This window comes from Dermacentor silvarum, chromosome 9 (assembly GCF_013339745.2).
Source record: "Dermacentor silvarum isolate Dsil-2018 chromosome 9, BIME_Dsil_1.4, whole genome shotgun sequence".
In the NCBI taxonomy this organism is placed as follows: Eukaryota; Metazoa; Arthropoda; class Arachnida; order Ixodida; family Ixodidae; genus Dermacentor; species Dermacentor silvarum.
This window is the reverse complement of record NC_051162.1, coordinates 85,438,823-85,454,399: the sequence shown is the minus strand read 5'-3', so window position 1 is coordinate 85,454,399 and position 15,577 is coordinate 85,438,823. Positions and strand designations below refer to the sequence as shown.

General features: G+C 48.0%; 1 protein-coding gene across 1 annotated transcript in view; it reads left to right on the top strand.

Moving 5' to 3' along the window:
- The window catches only part of LOC119463702 (uncharacterized), a 74,053-nt gene extending 67,113 nt beyond the window's left edge, over positions 1 to 6,940 (top strand). Inside the window, exon 10 of the mRNA XM_049656186.1 lies at positions 6,668 to 6,940. Within this exon, the coding sequence (XP_049512143.1) occupies positions 6,668 to 6,831 (164 nt within the window). The 3' untranslated portion in view covers positions 6,832 to 6,940. The remainder of the gene's footprint in view (positions 1 to 6,667) is intronic.
- Positions 6,941 to 15,577: the final 8,637 nt, after the last annotated feature.

The window sequence follows — 15,577 nt, the reverse complement described above, 5'->3', positions numbered from 1 at the left end:
CCTGGTGGCTATATCTTTCCGATGTCTACAACACGACCACTGACGATGTTGATGATTTATTGGCATCCCCTTTGAAACGGGGTGGTGTCAAATAGTCACCTAGCCAGCTTAAGGTAATTAGGTATGCTATGCATGTTTTTCATTCTAGCATTTCTTGTATACATCTGCTTAATCTATTCTCTCTTCCTCAAAACTGCTCTATGTACCTACACTGTTACCTAGGCCGAGAACGGGTCCGGTCGTATCAATTTGTTTATGGCTTTATTCCACCAATAATCAAAATCTCTCTTGCTTACCTCGACTGCTGACCGGTTGATGCTTCCATCCACTTTAAATCCAAGTGCTTCTGGAAGGTTCACGTTACCTACACGGGTCTCACAGGGTAAATCCCTTCGCGATGCATTAGGATGTGCACAGTGGTCTCCGGATTTTGGATGCAGTATAAACATGCACCATATCTTGATGGCGAGTGTTTGCTCCGGTGTGTTTTTTTCCTTAGTAGCCTCAAATAGCAAGGCACTGGCCTTTATATTGTCGTACGTATTTTCCATTCTATTTATTTCTTCCCATTTTGTAAATCTACATGGTATTTTTGTTTGCTACGATACCATTAAATTCATTTAGCACGTCCTAGCGCTGATCTAAGAAATCAAGTTCAATTTCTTTTTTCATAAAACTTGTGCCGTCCGCTCTGTCTTCGCGCCGGTGCATAGAGTGGCAAGAAAACGAGCGACGGTGGCATAAACGTTTAAGAAGCCAGTGCCGTCGGGGTTTGTGGTGCTAGAGTTGTAAAGTCGGATTAAACCCCAAGAAATACGGTCACCTGCGCAAAGGAATCAACGACTGAGCTAATTGATGATAATACATATCGGAAGGAGCAGCACCAGCTACGCAATGCTCACAAGTCATTAAAGAAGACGTCAAACGCATACGCTCCCACCTGAACGTTTATCAATGAGAAATCGCAAACTTCGTTGTTTCTTCATCATGCATCACGTACTTCGGTGGCATTTACCGAAGTTGGTAGTAAATAGCATAACAGGCACTTTCCTCAATGGCTATGGTGTTGGGCTGCTGAGCACGTGGTCGCGGGATCGAATCCCGGCCATGGCGGCCACATTTCGATGGGGCGAAATGCGAAGACACCCGTGTACTTAGATTTAGGTGCACGTTAAAGAACCCCAGCAGGCCCAAATTTCCGGAATCATCCACTACGGCGTGCCTCATAATCATATCGTGGTTTTCGCACGTAAAACCCCATAATTTTTATAACGGGCACTTTCTAGGTTCTGAAATGTCATTGCTTCATTCTTCCATCTTATCAGGTGATTTTGGTTACTACGATGAAGACGGCAGGCTGTTCATCCAGGGCCGCCTAAAGGCCACCATATTACCAACGAAAATATGGACTGGACTTCCCGAAATAGAAGAGTGCCTTGCATTTCACCCCAGCGTTGCCGAGGCCACTGTCGTGCCGACTGTGGGCTCCTACGCTGAAGGATTTCCTGCAGCCGTTGTTGTCGCCAGGAAAGATATGGAGCAAAGTCAAGATCTCGCAGAGGAGATCAAGAACTCGTCAGAGGTGCAGTATGGTATTTCAGACATTAGGGGGCTTTAGGAGCAGATGACTCAATGTTAGGAGACGCAGTCCGCCGGCCGTAAAAAACAACGCCAAGAGAGTTAAAAAGAAGGCGAAGGGCCTAGAATGTTGTTAGGGTTTTTGCGTGCGTGAAGCTACATCGCTACAGTATTTCTAAAACTCTCTATTTATTGCATTGTCTTAAGAATCCTTTTTTTTTGTGCTGAATAGTGGCAATTATATATTACAGCAGCTCTACTATTGGCAAAAAAAGTCTGGTATAATTTGAATCTACCAGCTTTTGTATCATCAATGAGGAAGGTATATATTTAGCAAAAAGGTTGACCAGGTTTTCTGCGTTTTTCATTCTGCCGCCGCTTTACAGCTGAAGATCAAATTGCGCAGAAAAGAAACAGGGCAGCTGCAAAGTTCTCAACGCAAACAGGCAACACCTTACATAATTATAATGCACCCCCGCTATTTGTGCCAAATGAGTTTAAGCATTAAATACGTGCACTTGTCCAAGAGTCACATTTACGTGTACATGCACTGCTACAAGCGCTTAAAACGTTCAATGCACCCGAACAATGTTAATAAGAGATGCTTTCTGACTCACACCTGTCGTCGAGGTAAGGTCACAGGAAACCAAAGCCGTTTTATCCACTGACCACTGACTGGCTTGACCGCGCAATTCAGAGCACTCGAAGAACGGCAAATGCATAGTGCCGTGAGAGCTGTCATCTTGCATAAAGCAATCGCTTGTTCCTCGTACCCTTTGTATATATATATATATATATATATATATATATATATATATATTATTTCCCATGAAGTGTAAAAAAATGAAAGAAATTGTGTTTAGCCATCTGATAATGTAGAGCGGTATTCCGCTGTTTGCGTGCCGTTGGCGTCAGGGTCCCCGCTGCTAAGGTGGTGTATAGATCGCCACTTGCTGCCGGTTTGAGTCAAGCTACAGGATGTCATACTATGCTTACTAGAAATAATTTCTTGTGCCGCATTGTTCAAGTAGCATGATATTTCTGCGGCTTGCCACGTCCTTACGCTGTAAAAATTTTTACGCCCTTAAAGGTACTCAGTTCGTCACATGACTAACGCCCCACCCTTATAGGAGCCCTGAAACACCTTTTGAACATAGTTTAGCGAAGAAAACTATAGACGCACTATCATCATCGGCCCGCCGACGAAGATGGGCTCGCGCTATCGGTGTGTGACGCTCGACTGAGACGGTCGTGTTTCTTAGTTGTCAATAAACCGCATTACATATTGGTGGAGGTGCTAAGTCTACTTCCCCAACACTGGAACTACGCAATCTGACACTGCCAAGCATCATGCCTGACGACTCCAGCCAAACAATACCTGCGGCCTCGCCAACATTGATTTGTCCTGGCTCAATGCGTCAACGCGATCCTCCCATCTTCAGCGGCTCCTACAAATACGACGTAGAAGATTGGCTCTCGTTATCCGAGCGGGTGAGTGCCCACAATAAATGGGACGATGCTGCGAAGCTCAGCTACACCAACTTCTATCTCACGGGGGTCGCTAGCGTGTGGTACCACAAGCCACAAATCCGACCTCAGCACCTGGTCAGATTTCAAGGCGCGCATTACACAAGTCTTCGGTCACCCTGCGGTGCGGAAGCTCCGTGCCGAAGAGCGCTTGCGCAGCCGTTCCCAGCAACCCGGTGAAAACTTCACCAAGTACATAGAAGATGTTGTGGACCTTTGCAAGCGCGTCGATCCATCGATGACTGAGTCTGACAGCATCCGTTACGTGATGAAGGAAATCGAAGACGACGCATTCCAAATGCTCCTCTCGAAAAGCCCGCGGACCGTGCTCGAGATCGCTGAACTTTGTCAGAGCTACGACGAACTCAGGAGGCAACGTCTGCTCACTCGACGTTCTTCAATCCCCGATACTTCGATTGCAAGTTTAGCCGCTGTGACTAACAACGACTATCTGCTCGGCGAAATCAAGGAATTCATACGCTCCGAAGGCGCCCGCCAGCTATGCCTACTCGCCGCCGTCCCCGGACCCTCGCCGTCCTTGGCTCTTCCGTTGCGTCAAATGCTCCAGGAACAAGGCTCCGAAGCTATACAGTCCCCTCGTGCAGCGCCACCATTGCCTGTACCTCTCAGTTACGCCGAGGTTGCAGCACGGCCACCTCCATAGACTTTTTCAGCACACCCGTTTGCTGCACCGCCACGTCCAATCCCTCCAGTGTACACCGCCAGATCACCAGCTAGCACGGAACCCTGGCGTACACCCGACAATCGCCCCGTGTGCTTCTTCTGTAGTATCCCTGGTCACGTGGCACGGCACTGTCGCCAACGCTTATGACTTCAAGGTCATGACCACCCTGTCTCCTCCTACGTTTCGCCAGCTTCGCCTTTCTGGCCGTCAAACGATTCGCACTTGCCGTCTACGCGCAACTACAACGTCAACAAGTTTAGACACACGTCTTTATGCCACTAAACATTCGCTGACTGGTTAATCGTCCAGCTACCGCAGCGCGGAGATGATAGTGGTATGTTTGAAAGCAAAGTTTTATTTGCCTCTTCCCCGTTTGTCGTCGTCTCATCGCCAGCTATATTTGCGCATATTATATAGAGATGGGGCAGAAACTTGGAGGTTAACAAAGAAGCTCGATAACAAGTTAAGGACCACACAAAGAGCGATGGAACGAAAACAAATGTCACAGTTTCGCCCTAAGGGCGAAGCAATGAATGCGGTAGCAACACAGCAATGTCATACGAAGTAAGGTGAGCGGCTTTGGTAGCAATATGAATTGTAGTAAACATGAGCTGATTAAGTAAGCAGGTGTGCTGCGGCGTAAGTAGACCGACATGAAGAGAGACTCGATGACCACGAGGAGGCGCGTGTGAAACGGTGGTGTTGATGAGATGCGCTTCCCGTGGGCAGCGCGTGCGGATGGACACACATGTAGCGCTGCACTGCCGACCCGGGCAGCATTGCATGTGTAGCGTGCGTTGGAAAATGTGGCCCGACTATTACTAACTGATTGAACAAGCGTGGTGTGAGCGCGCACAAAAAACATGAATAGATCACACTGAATTACTGCAGACAACGACTGTCAAAACGCTGGCAGCAAGCGCATATATACGCCGCAGCAGCGGGCGAAGTATACGTGCGGTCTATCGCTTCAACGGAAACTGAGCGGCGAATGCACGGCGCATAAAGGTCAGAGCCGTGTGGAGATAAGAGACGGTGCGGACGAGCGACGAGCCCGGTTGTTGGCAGCGTAGAAGTGCGCCTCCCCCCCACCCCCCGCGCTCCCTCCGGCGCTGGCTTCCCGCTTCCTTGCTTGCGCGTGGGTGATTGAGCGCGTTCGCTCTCCGTGATAGCGCGCGTCCCTGCACGCTTCCGCTCGGGCATACGGCGCGCGGCGAAGATTTTATCTATAGGGAACCTCACGGCGACGGCGACGGTGACGGCAGAAATCCGGTAGAAGTGTCTATATAATTGCTATCGCAATAAAATGTTAGGCGTAACGTTAAGAGACAGGAAGAGAGCGATGTGGATCAGAAAACAAACGGGGATAGCCGATATTCTAGTCGACATTAAGCGCAAGAAATGGAGCTGGGCAGGCCATGTAATGCGTAGGATGGATAACCGGTGGACCATTAGGGTTACAGAATGGATACCAAGAGAAGGGAAGCGCAGTCGAGGTCGGCAGAAAACCAGATGGGATGATGAAGTTAGGAAATTTGCAGGCGCAAGTTGGAATAGGCTAGCGCAAGACAGGGGTAATTGGAGATCGCAGGGAGAGGCCTTCGTCCTGCAGTGGACATAAAATATAGGCTGATGATGATAATTATATGGAGAACTTGCGCCACTGGTTAAACACTGGTTGCTGTCTGGCCAGTAGACAACTTGGGTCACAGGATGTCAGTCTGAAAGAGAGCGGAAGAGAACAAGGATAAGTGAAAGGCAGGGGAGGTTAACCAGGCCTGAACCGAGAATACAACTTCGGCACTGTGTATGTCCCCATCCTTGGCCAATCCTACAGAATGAATGTGCCACTATGACCCAAGGGGTATGAAGCCTTAAATGTATTCAGGTATGTGTGGGTAACTCTCTGTGCTTACAGCTTTCATGAATACTCTTTCGTCACCTCTGTCCTCGTGACGCAGGCAGCTAACATCTACAGGAGACGAAATTGTGCTTGTGTCATCCGCTACTGCTGTACCTCGCTAGCTCAAACAATCTTCGCGTCATTTAGATTACAACGTCGCGTTGCATCTGCCTGTTTTTAGATGCGAAGCAGCTTATGGTCGGCGTTATGTCCTTACCTCCATCCGCCGTGTGCGTCCACACCCGCACTGCGCATGCGCATCTTCCTCCCCCTTCTCTCCTTGTATGTATATGTAGAGTATATGTACGCCAAGCTCCGTCTTCCGGAAGCCGGAACCGGAAGCCGGCTTCTGCTTCCGGTTCCGCTTCCGTTTCCACTTCCGGTTCCGCTTCCGGCTTCCGGAGAACGCTTCCGGTGTTTTGCCCGAATGATCCCCCGGTGCTTCGCCCACTCATCATCATTCACTTCGTCCTCTCATTCTCCTCCCGCAACGCCGCGATGAGTGCCACGGACAGCGACCGCGTCAACGCCAGTGTTAGCACCGTGGACAGCGCCTCGGATGAAGAGGGCTCGAGCCGCTGCCACGAAACGGCAGCGGCGACAGGACGATCTTAAAACTAATGGGAACTTGAGTCGACCCCATGGCCGCTTCGCATACTACTCAGGGTTCCCCTACGGGAAGGTGGTGTAATTTTTTAGTAATATTCGCAAACAATTCGACGAGCCGAATCTACATACCACATGTGGCCGCCCCTTCACCATTTATGGTATAGAGCGATTATCTGGGCTTCGAATTTTATTGTGTTTACAGGGTATGTTAATACTATAAAAAGAGATTGAAATTTGACGCTTATATATGACTATTTGACAGCACAAGTAATGCAGCACTAAGTTGCCGCTAATGATTCCTTCACTGAAATTTAGCTGACTTTGTGTGATCTTACGGGACAGAAATGTAATTCTGAATATTTCAGAACGCCTGCCTGAAGCTCCTCAGTTGGATGGTGGCATTTTCTTCATTGATGCCATTCCAAGGAGTGGATTTGGGAAGATCAAACGACGTCTGCTATCGGAAATTCTACCCTCTTTAAGAAGAATGGATGTGCCGTGTTGTAATATTAACGGATCCGTGAAATAAAAACTTTCCTTACATTCTGCGATACATTCTCGAAAGGCGCCATTGTCAGGATGCTGTACTGATGCTCTACTGGTAAAGCAGCATGTAATGCTTGTCAGTAGTTTCGTTATATTAGTAGTCATTGGAATAAAAAAATAAAATTGCTGTTATTTCAGCACCTGTCGTGTCAAACAATTATTTCGGAGCCGTGTACTTCACAGGCAATCCCGCCGTGGTGGTGTAGTGACTGTGGCGTTATGCTGCTAAGTCCGAGGTCATGGGTTCGATTCCCAGCCGCGCTGGCCGCGTTTCGATAGGGACGAAATGCAAAAAAAATGCTCGTGCTCCGTGCATTCGGTGTACGTTAAAGAACCCCAGATTTGGCACGTAAAACCACTGAACTGAATTAAATAATTACTTCCCAGGCAAAGATTATTTGCCGGAATGAAAGGTATTCCTTTTAGGAATACACCTCCTGCGAAGCATGCTGGTGTGCGCTATTTTTCTGGTACTTTATTCCTTCGCTGCAGGCGCCCTTAAATCGGCCACGCTTGGTACGAGTCAGTAAGAAGAACGTAAGCTTTATTATCAAATCGATAAGATTTGAGTCCGGCGTACTTTTAGTGGGTCTAGGCACCCGCCGCGGACGCGGTTCCGAGACCTTATCTCGAAGCGGCTTCCTCGGCTCGCTGGACGGCCTAGAGCTGTACTGTAAGGTTCGAGCTGAGCAGTGCGGTCTTCCAACGCAAACGGAGGCTGGCGGTGGGAGAGACGGAGGTGTCGGCACTGCCCGAATTCTTTGTTATGTCCTGACATTCCCATAACATGTGACTAAGTGTGGCAACCTCGCCACAGGATGTGCATCTGTTTGTAGTGTACATGTCTGGGTACATGGCGTGCATGAGTCTTGGGTTTATGTAAGAATCAGTTTGTAATTTCCTGTAGTGTACTGCTTGCGCCCGGTCTAACCTAGCGTGAGGGAATGGGTATACGCGTCTCTGTAACTGGTAGTGTGTCGTGATGTCGTGGAACCTGGTCAAACGATCCTCCCACGCCCAGACATTTGCAGTACCCCGCTGGGGGCTCTTCCTCCGATGATGCTCGGTGAGTGAGGCCTCGAGTAACGCGGTGAGCCTCTTCGTTGGGGGTGCTCAGTCCAGTGTGTGCCGGGATCCAAAGCAAGTGCCTTCGGTTATCGACGTCGGCCTCTCCCTGGTGTATGGGATGTCGCTTGAGTATGTGATACGCCTCATGCGATATGCGCCCATTTGAAAAATTGCGAATTGCCGTTTGCGAATGGCAGATCACGTATGTAGCCTTGGTTTGTGTAAGGGCCAGTGCTATGGCCGCTTTCTCTGCCGCTTCGGCATATGTCGTGTTCACGGTGACGCTCGTGAGGTGGTTACCTCGGTGGCTAGTAACTGCCGCCACGAAACTCTTCCTGTCTCGATAACGGGCTGCGTCGGTGAAGACTGCCTCCTTGTCGTTGGAGTAACTTTGGTTCATGTGGTGTGCCCTGGCTTTACGTCTCCCAAAATGTCAGTACGGATCCGATAATTATTTTAAACACTGTACTCTGCAACGTTTCCCGTGCCAATGGGAATGATACTGACCGCTTCCCATATCGCAAACAGTTGCATGTAAGGTTGCATCCCCGGGAAGCTGACACGTGGGAGAGCCATTGTGTTGGATGGCAGATGTGCTAACCCAGACCATGCTGGCCAGTGCTTTTGCAATTGCCGCGTCTGTGTTGGTGCACAATGGGATAATAGGACAAATGTTAAAATCCTTTGGACACCGGGGCTTGGGAAACGCAGCCGCTCATGCAGTTTCCGTGCAAGCGGGTGGGCTTGATTTCAGGTACACCTCCCCCCCCCCCCCGTTCCTCGCCAAGCTATATCCGCTTTTGAACCTGTTTGTAGACGAGGGCAGGCTTACTGGCACGCATGTTGTTGTTGTTGTTGTTTTGTTTTTTTAACAATGTCGTGGCCATCGCTGCATACGCACCACACATACTTGACAAATGACACCAAGCCAAACAAGCTACGACTGTGAACACTCATGCCCGATGCACAGATTGTCAGCAGTCACACAGAGCAAACACAACACCTTCATTTGGAGCTGCGCATCATTCTTACAAGGGAGATCAAAAATCCGACACTTACTGCAGGGATACATTAGAACACTAGGAAATCGAATACATGCTAACCATGAAACGCAGGAAGTCATTGGGACATGTGACAGACAAAGTGGCTTGTTTCGAGTGGAGTGGGAGAGGTCGACCAGCCCATGCGAGAATGACGGAAATGAACATGCACGTAGAAGTACCAAAGTGTACGTAAAGCGGAAGACAAATCACTGAGATGAAGATGCGCCTCAGCCAACAATCCGCGAACACAGATTCCTTTCCCACCTAATCCCTAAGAGCGGCCGACAGCCGTCCCCTTATTTAAACGCTTCAGTAACTTTTTTTTTTTTTTTTTTGAAGTGCTGAGAACAAAGTAAAGAAGGGATTACCAAACCCGTATCTACTTGTTGCTCTGGTTGATGTGGCTTCTTCTAAATGTATTAATAATATGTCACAACGAGGATTTGTACAGATGAGTTCATCATAATATTTGCGTCCCGCTCTCTGCCATTACGCGCGTTCCTGATGCTGTTGGTGATTTCGCTAGTTAGATACAACACGAACTTGCCTCCAAAGAGACACCACTATACATGTGCTCATCGATTGCAAAAGGTGCCTGATAAATCCTAAAATTTGGCTTTGCCACACAAAGAAATCTCCGATTTCTCTGCTACTTTTAATTTTTGAAATAATGCCCAATTTCTACCCTCGAATTTCCAAAAATATAAGACCTGAGAACGACGGAACCTACAACACCCTTTTGGAACAAATTCTGTTCAAATCAGGAAAACTTTGTCCTTTCGCGTAAACGGAAAAGAAAGTCATATTTGTATCACGGAATCACAGTAGTACCCGTTAAAATAAATATTGTATGGTAAAAATATAAGTACAATGTTTTTATTCATTTCTTAGTGTATGGTTACGGCTTTATTGGTAAATAAATAAGAGTAGTAACTATATCATACAGCTTCGTATAAGAAGCATAATGACAAAAAAGTGCTCGAAAGCACTTGCCAGCGCCATACCGCACTTGAAACAGCCTATCTAAGTGATCTGTGTCCTTGACAACCAGTTCGGCAGAGTGAGAGAGCGATTCCGCTGCTATGGTCTCATCGGCCAACAGCAATGCCCCCCTCGTTCGCCGTCTCTACAAAGACTACAGCAGTGTTGCTGCATTGCAAATGTATAAAAAGAAATATGCGAGGTGCTAGGGTACAAAGATGGTAGGGGGCGTGCAGAGGTATGGAAGGCCCATTCCTGACCCGTTTTGCAATACGCTTGCCGCCGACGCTCCTTGTGCGTGAGTCATCTCCAGACTTCCGGCTACAGTTCGGCGAAGATCGGAAATTCTTCACCGGAGACGGTTTTGCCTGAGCGCAATAGTTTGGCGGTCACCCACCCCCCCCTCCCAATAGGCGCACTTTGTGGCGATCACGCCACCTGCAGGCGGTCGTCCTTCCCAGACAAATTGCGCGGGTGGGGAGGAGAAGCACTCCGTCGCAGATCTCACTGCCAACTATGCACTAACAGAACATATCCGGCCGCGGCCGTGATGCTGCGCCTACAGGGTGGTGGCGTTTTATAGAAGTGCGCCAGTATTTGCAGAGAACTTCCCACCTTTTCGTTGTCATCATTTTATTCATGTATAATGGGTCGTGGTTCATTTGTTTCATTCAATGCTTATTTAATATGCAAAGGTCATGTACAGGGGGCGGTCCAAGTAGTAATTTCTGTGGCCGAATCTAAAACGAATGGAATAGTTGCAAAAGCGAATCGAAATGAATCGAACATAGATTACCTTATTAATAGTGTTCGAACACTTATAAGCCTTTTTCTCCATTATTATCAAGGAATATTGAGATTCCAACGTTCGCTGCGTTCAGAAGGTTGTCATCAAAGTAGGATATTTAGGAGCATGTGTGGTCGCTCGTGAGCGCAATGAAGTATTAAAAAGGACTCTTGCATGCTCGTTAGAGTTGGTGTATGTCGTCGAGATTATAACGGAAATGCGTGTTCTCTGCAGCAGTAGGACTGAGAAAAAAGAACCGATTTTCTAGTGCGAATAGTCACCGCGGATGGTTAGACTGTTAAATATTGCTGCAACTAACCGTATTCAGAGATAATCCCAAGAGAACACAAAGTTTCAGCATCAATAAATAGTACCAAAAATGCCGACTGCTATATTTTATGTGTGAGGAAAAATTGGGTGCGTATGATTGGTGGTGTACTGAAAAAGCCTGCCTCACTGACCGGTACCGGGTGGTCTACGTAACTTTCTGTTCTTTGTGTGTCCTGTGGAAGGGCCGAAATTTCCTTTAGTCTTTGCTTCATTTCCACGTTTTATCATGCACAGCTGGCGCTGGGAAGTATTCGAACAGTATCCAAAAGATATACGAATTTTTTTCTAATAACTACCTGATTCGAGGACCGAATCGAATAATACAATTTCCTATTCGCTAATTGAAGGTTTCAAATATTCACACACCCCTAGTCACGTGGAAGGCTGCAGAAGACAGAGCCATAGCCAAAGGACTGGGCATATAACCGCAAGGCATCGTTTGAGCGGGCGTTGTCATCTGCTGTCACAGTTATCTGCGCAGCCAACCTACGAAAACAGAACGATGGAGCCCGTTCACGCCTCACAACAAATTACATGCGGAAGTTTCTAAATAACTTTAGACTTACTTGCGACCGACAGTGGTGAAGTTTTTCCCAGCCGTCTCCATGCACAGATGAGTCAACGCTATTGGCACAAATTTGAAATTGTTCTATTCCATGGAGTTGCACTGAAATCGTTATCTAGCAATGATATCAACCGAAGTATACCAACGTGTTTAATTAATGCCCGCTCAAAACTTACGTTTCTGCACATGTGACACACAGTGTATGAAGCTTTTGTGCATGAATTACGGCTAATGTAGTGGTGTCACTGTGATAAGTACGCAACCTTCGCTAAGAGCATTAACAAATTCTAGGTGTTCTAGCTAACAATCTAAGTGTTTAGTTTGATAATTGTTGAGTTTGATCTAAGTGTTTAGCATCGTTAAAAGAAACATCGCTAATTAATTTTTCAACAAAATAATTCAGGCGTGATTGAAACTTGATAATAAAGAACAAATGTGTATGCCTTTCTACAAAATAATCTTCCGTATTCTAACATTTTACATCCTTCAACTTACTCTTGTGCTTGTATTGCGCTTTTTGTAATGATGCTTGTTCCATCGAATCGCTGCAGAGGGCAAAATCACAGTGCTCTTATTTTATGGGAGATAGTACTAAGTTATTATTTTTAGTTATTTACAGTAATATTAACTACGCACTCTGCGCTTAGCTGTCGTGAGCGCAAAATAATGTTCAGCATCATCGACCTCTCAAGTGACCTCTGCCTACGGCGCAGAAAAAGTTCAGGTGTCCAGCGGTCTGTGACGGCGACGAGCCCACGGCTTCTTTTTTTATGAGCCAAAACCAGTTTTCCCCCCTTTTTTTCGTTTAGCTTGGCGAACTCTGCGCTTAGCTGTCGTGAGCGCAAAATAATGTTCAGCATCATCGACCTCTCAAGTGACCTCTGCCTAAGGCGCAGAAAAAGTTCAGCTGTCCAGCGGTCTATGAGGGCGACGAGCCCACGGCTTCTTTTTTTTATGAGCCAAAACCAGTTTTTCCCCCTTTTTAACACGAAAGTGTTTTATGCCGGGGTCCACCAAGACTTCACTGACGTATTTCCGTCACGGAAATACGTCATAGAACATAATACAAAGAAAGAAACCAGAAGAAAAAGTTCCACAAACATGCAAAATTTGGAAATCGAACCCACGACCTCTCGGTCCGCGACGATAGATCGCCGAGCGTTTAACCCATTGCGCCACAAACGCATTTGCAGAGAGCTACACAGACGCGCCTTATATATCTAAAGCCCAGACCACACGTACGCTTGCAAACGCGCGCGAGCTCGCGTCCGCGCGCCCACGCATGCGCAGACGGTGCGGCACGGCTCGTACGCGTCGAAACGCGGCGCGATCTCGCTGATCAGCTCCTCTCAGTTATCGCGCGCCTGGGCTGCCTCGCGTCGGCGCGCCTGGCTACGCAGCGACGGCGCGGTACATTCAACTCTCAGTTAAGCAGAATTATACCATGCAAGAAAGTGCTTCTTCTTCACTTTTGGGCTGATCTAACAGCTCCAAAAAGATAAAAATTACGTTTATAAATATCGAAGCATTTTGAAGCACTGCCAACAACGAAATACGAAGTGGCGTCTGCCAAGGTGTAAACAAGTGATGCCAGTGAGCGCGCGCTGTCGCGCGTATTTGTGGATGCAAAACGCCATTCCTCGCTAGGCGCGGCAACCGCAAGGCGCGTAGACGCGAGCTTACGCGCGTCCGCAAGCGTACGTGTGGTCTGGGCTTAACACTCCTCCGTGTACCCGCGCTCTTGCTCGGGGCGGTGCCGCCGCCTACGAGCAGAAAAGAGAAGTACTGCATTATGACACTAACGCGCACCGACAGTGAACGCTTCGGTGGTCTCAGCACTACGACGCCTCGATGCCAGCATTCGAAGGGACGCTGGCATCAAGAAGCACTACCAACGCCACCTAGGTGGCGTTCACCGTACTCAGCACAGCGGAGCGTGGCCTCCGCAATTAGCTCTGAAAATGTTTCTGAAGTTGATCGCGGAGGCTGCAATTACGACGCGCTGTACGCGCTGATTTGACTCGGTGACGATTCAGTTACGTGCTTTGTCTTGCGCGTTGTATTAGTGTGTCAGTTACGTGCTTCGTCTTTCGCGTTGTGCTAGCGTGTGCAGCGTAGTGCAGCTTCCATATGCACGACGGTTGCTCATGGTCATCGACGTTGGTAGTCGTGATGGAGGAGACGTGCCACCAGGCGTCAGCGTGGGTGCATCAACGCCTAAGGGCGCTTTAGCCACAAAACACCAATAGACATTATATATCAATGTGCAATAAACATTACACTACTTCTGTGAAGACACGTTTCACTTTCGTGTTCTATACCGATTCCTATATAAGAGGGATCAACCACATTTTTTTCATTTAGCTTGGCGAACTCTGCGCTTAGCTGTCGTGAGCGCAAAATAATGTTCAGCATCATCGACCTCTCAAGTGACCTCTGCCTAAGGCGCAGAAAAAGTTCAGGTGTCCAGCGGTCTGTGACGGCGACGAGCCCACGGCTTCTTTTTTATGAGCCAAAACCAGTTTTTCCCCCCTTTTTTTCATTTAGCTTGGCGAACTCTGCGCTTAGCTGTCGTGAGCGCAAAATAATGTTCAGCATCATCGACCTCTCAAGTGACCTCTGCCTAAGGCGCAGAAAAAGTTCAGGTGTCCAGCGGTCTGTGACGGCGACGAGCCCACGGCTTCTTTTTTTATGAGCCAAAACCAGTTTTCCCCCTTTTTTTCATTTAGCTTGGCGAACTCTGCGCTTAGCTGTCGTGAGCGCAAAATAATGTTCAGCATCATCGACCTCTCAAGTGACCTCTGCCTAAGGCGCAGAAAAAGTTCAGGTGTCCAGCGGTCTATGAGGGCGGCGAGCCCACGGCTTCTTGTTTTATGAGCCAAAACCAGTTTTTCCCCCTTTTTTCATTTAGCTTGGCGAACTCTGCGCTTAGCTGTCGTGAGCGCAAAATAATGTTCAGCATCATCGACCTCTCAAGTGACCTCTGCCTAAGGCGCAGAAAAAGTTCAGGTGTCCAGCGGTCTGTGACGGCGACGAGCCCACGGCTTCTTTTTTTATGAGCCAAAACCAGTTTTTCCCCCTTTTTTTCATTTAGCTTGGCGAACTCTGCGCTTAGCTGTCGTGAGCGCAAAATAATGTTCAGCATCATCGACCTCTCAAGTGACCTCTGCCTAAGGCGCAGAAAAAGTTCAGGTGTCCAGCGGTCTATGAGGGCGACGAGCCCACGGCTTCTTTTTTATGAGCCAAAACCAGTTTTTCCCCCTTTTTTTCATTTAGCTTGGCGAACTCTGCGCTTAGCTGTCGTGAGCGCAAAATAATGTTCAGCATCATCGACCTCTCAAGTGACCTCTGCCTAAGGCGCAGAAAAAGTTCAGGTGTCCAGCGGTCTGTGACGGCGACGAGCCCACGGCTTCTTTTTTTATGAGCCAAAACCAGTTTTTCCCCCTTTTTTTCATTTAGCTTGGCGAACTCTGCGCTTAGCTGTCGTGAGCGCAAAATAATGTTCAGCATCATCGACCTCTCAAGTGACCTCTGCCTAAGGCGCAGAAAAAGTTCAGGTGTCCAGCGGTCTGTGACGGCGACGAGCCCACGGCTTCTTTTTTTATGAGCCAAAACCAGTTTTTCCCCCTTTTTTTCATTTAGCTTGGCGAACTCTGCGCTTAGCTGTCGTGAGCGCAAAATAATGTTCAGCATCATCGACCTCTCAAGTGACCTCTGCCTAAGGCGCAGAAAAAGTTCAGGTGTCCAGCGGTCTATGAGGGCGACGAGCCCACGGCTTCTTTTTTTATGAGCCAAAACCAGTTTTTCCCCCTTTTTTTCATTTAGCTTGGCGAACTCTGCGCTTAGCTGTCGTGAGCGCAAAATAATGTTCAGCATCATCGACCTCTCAAGTGACCTCTGCCTAAGGCGCAGAAAAAGTTCAGGTGTCCAGCGGTCTGTGACGGCGACGAGCCCA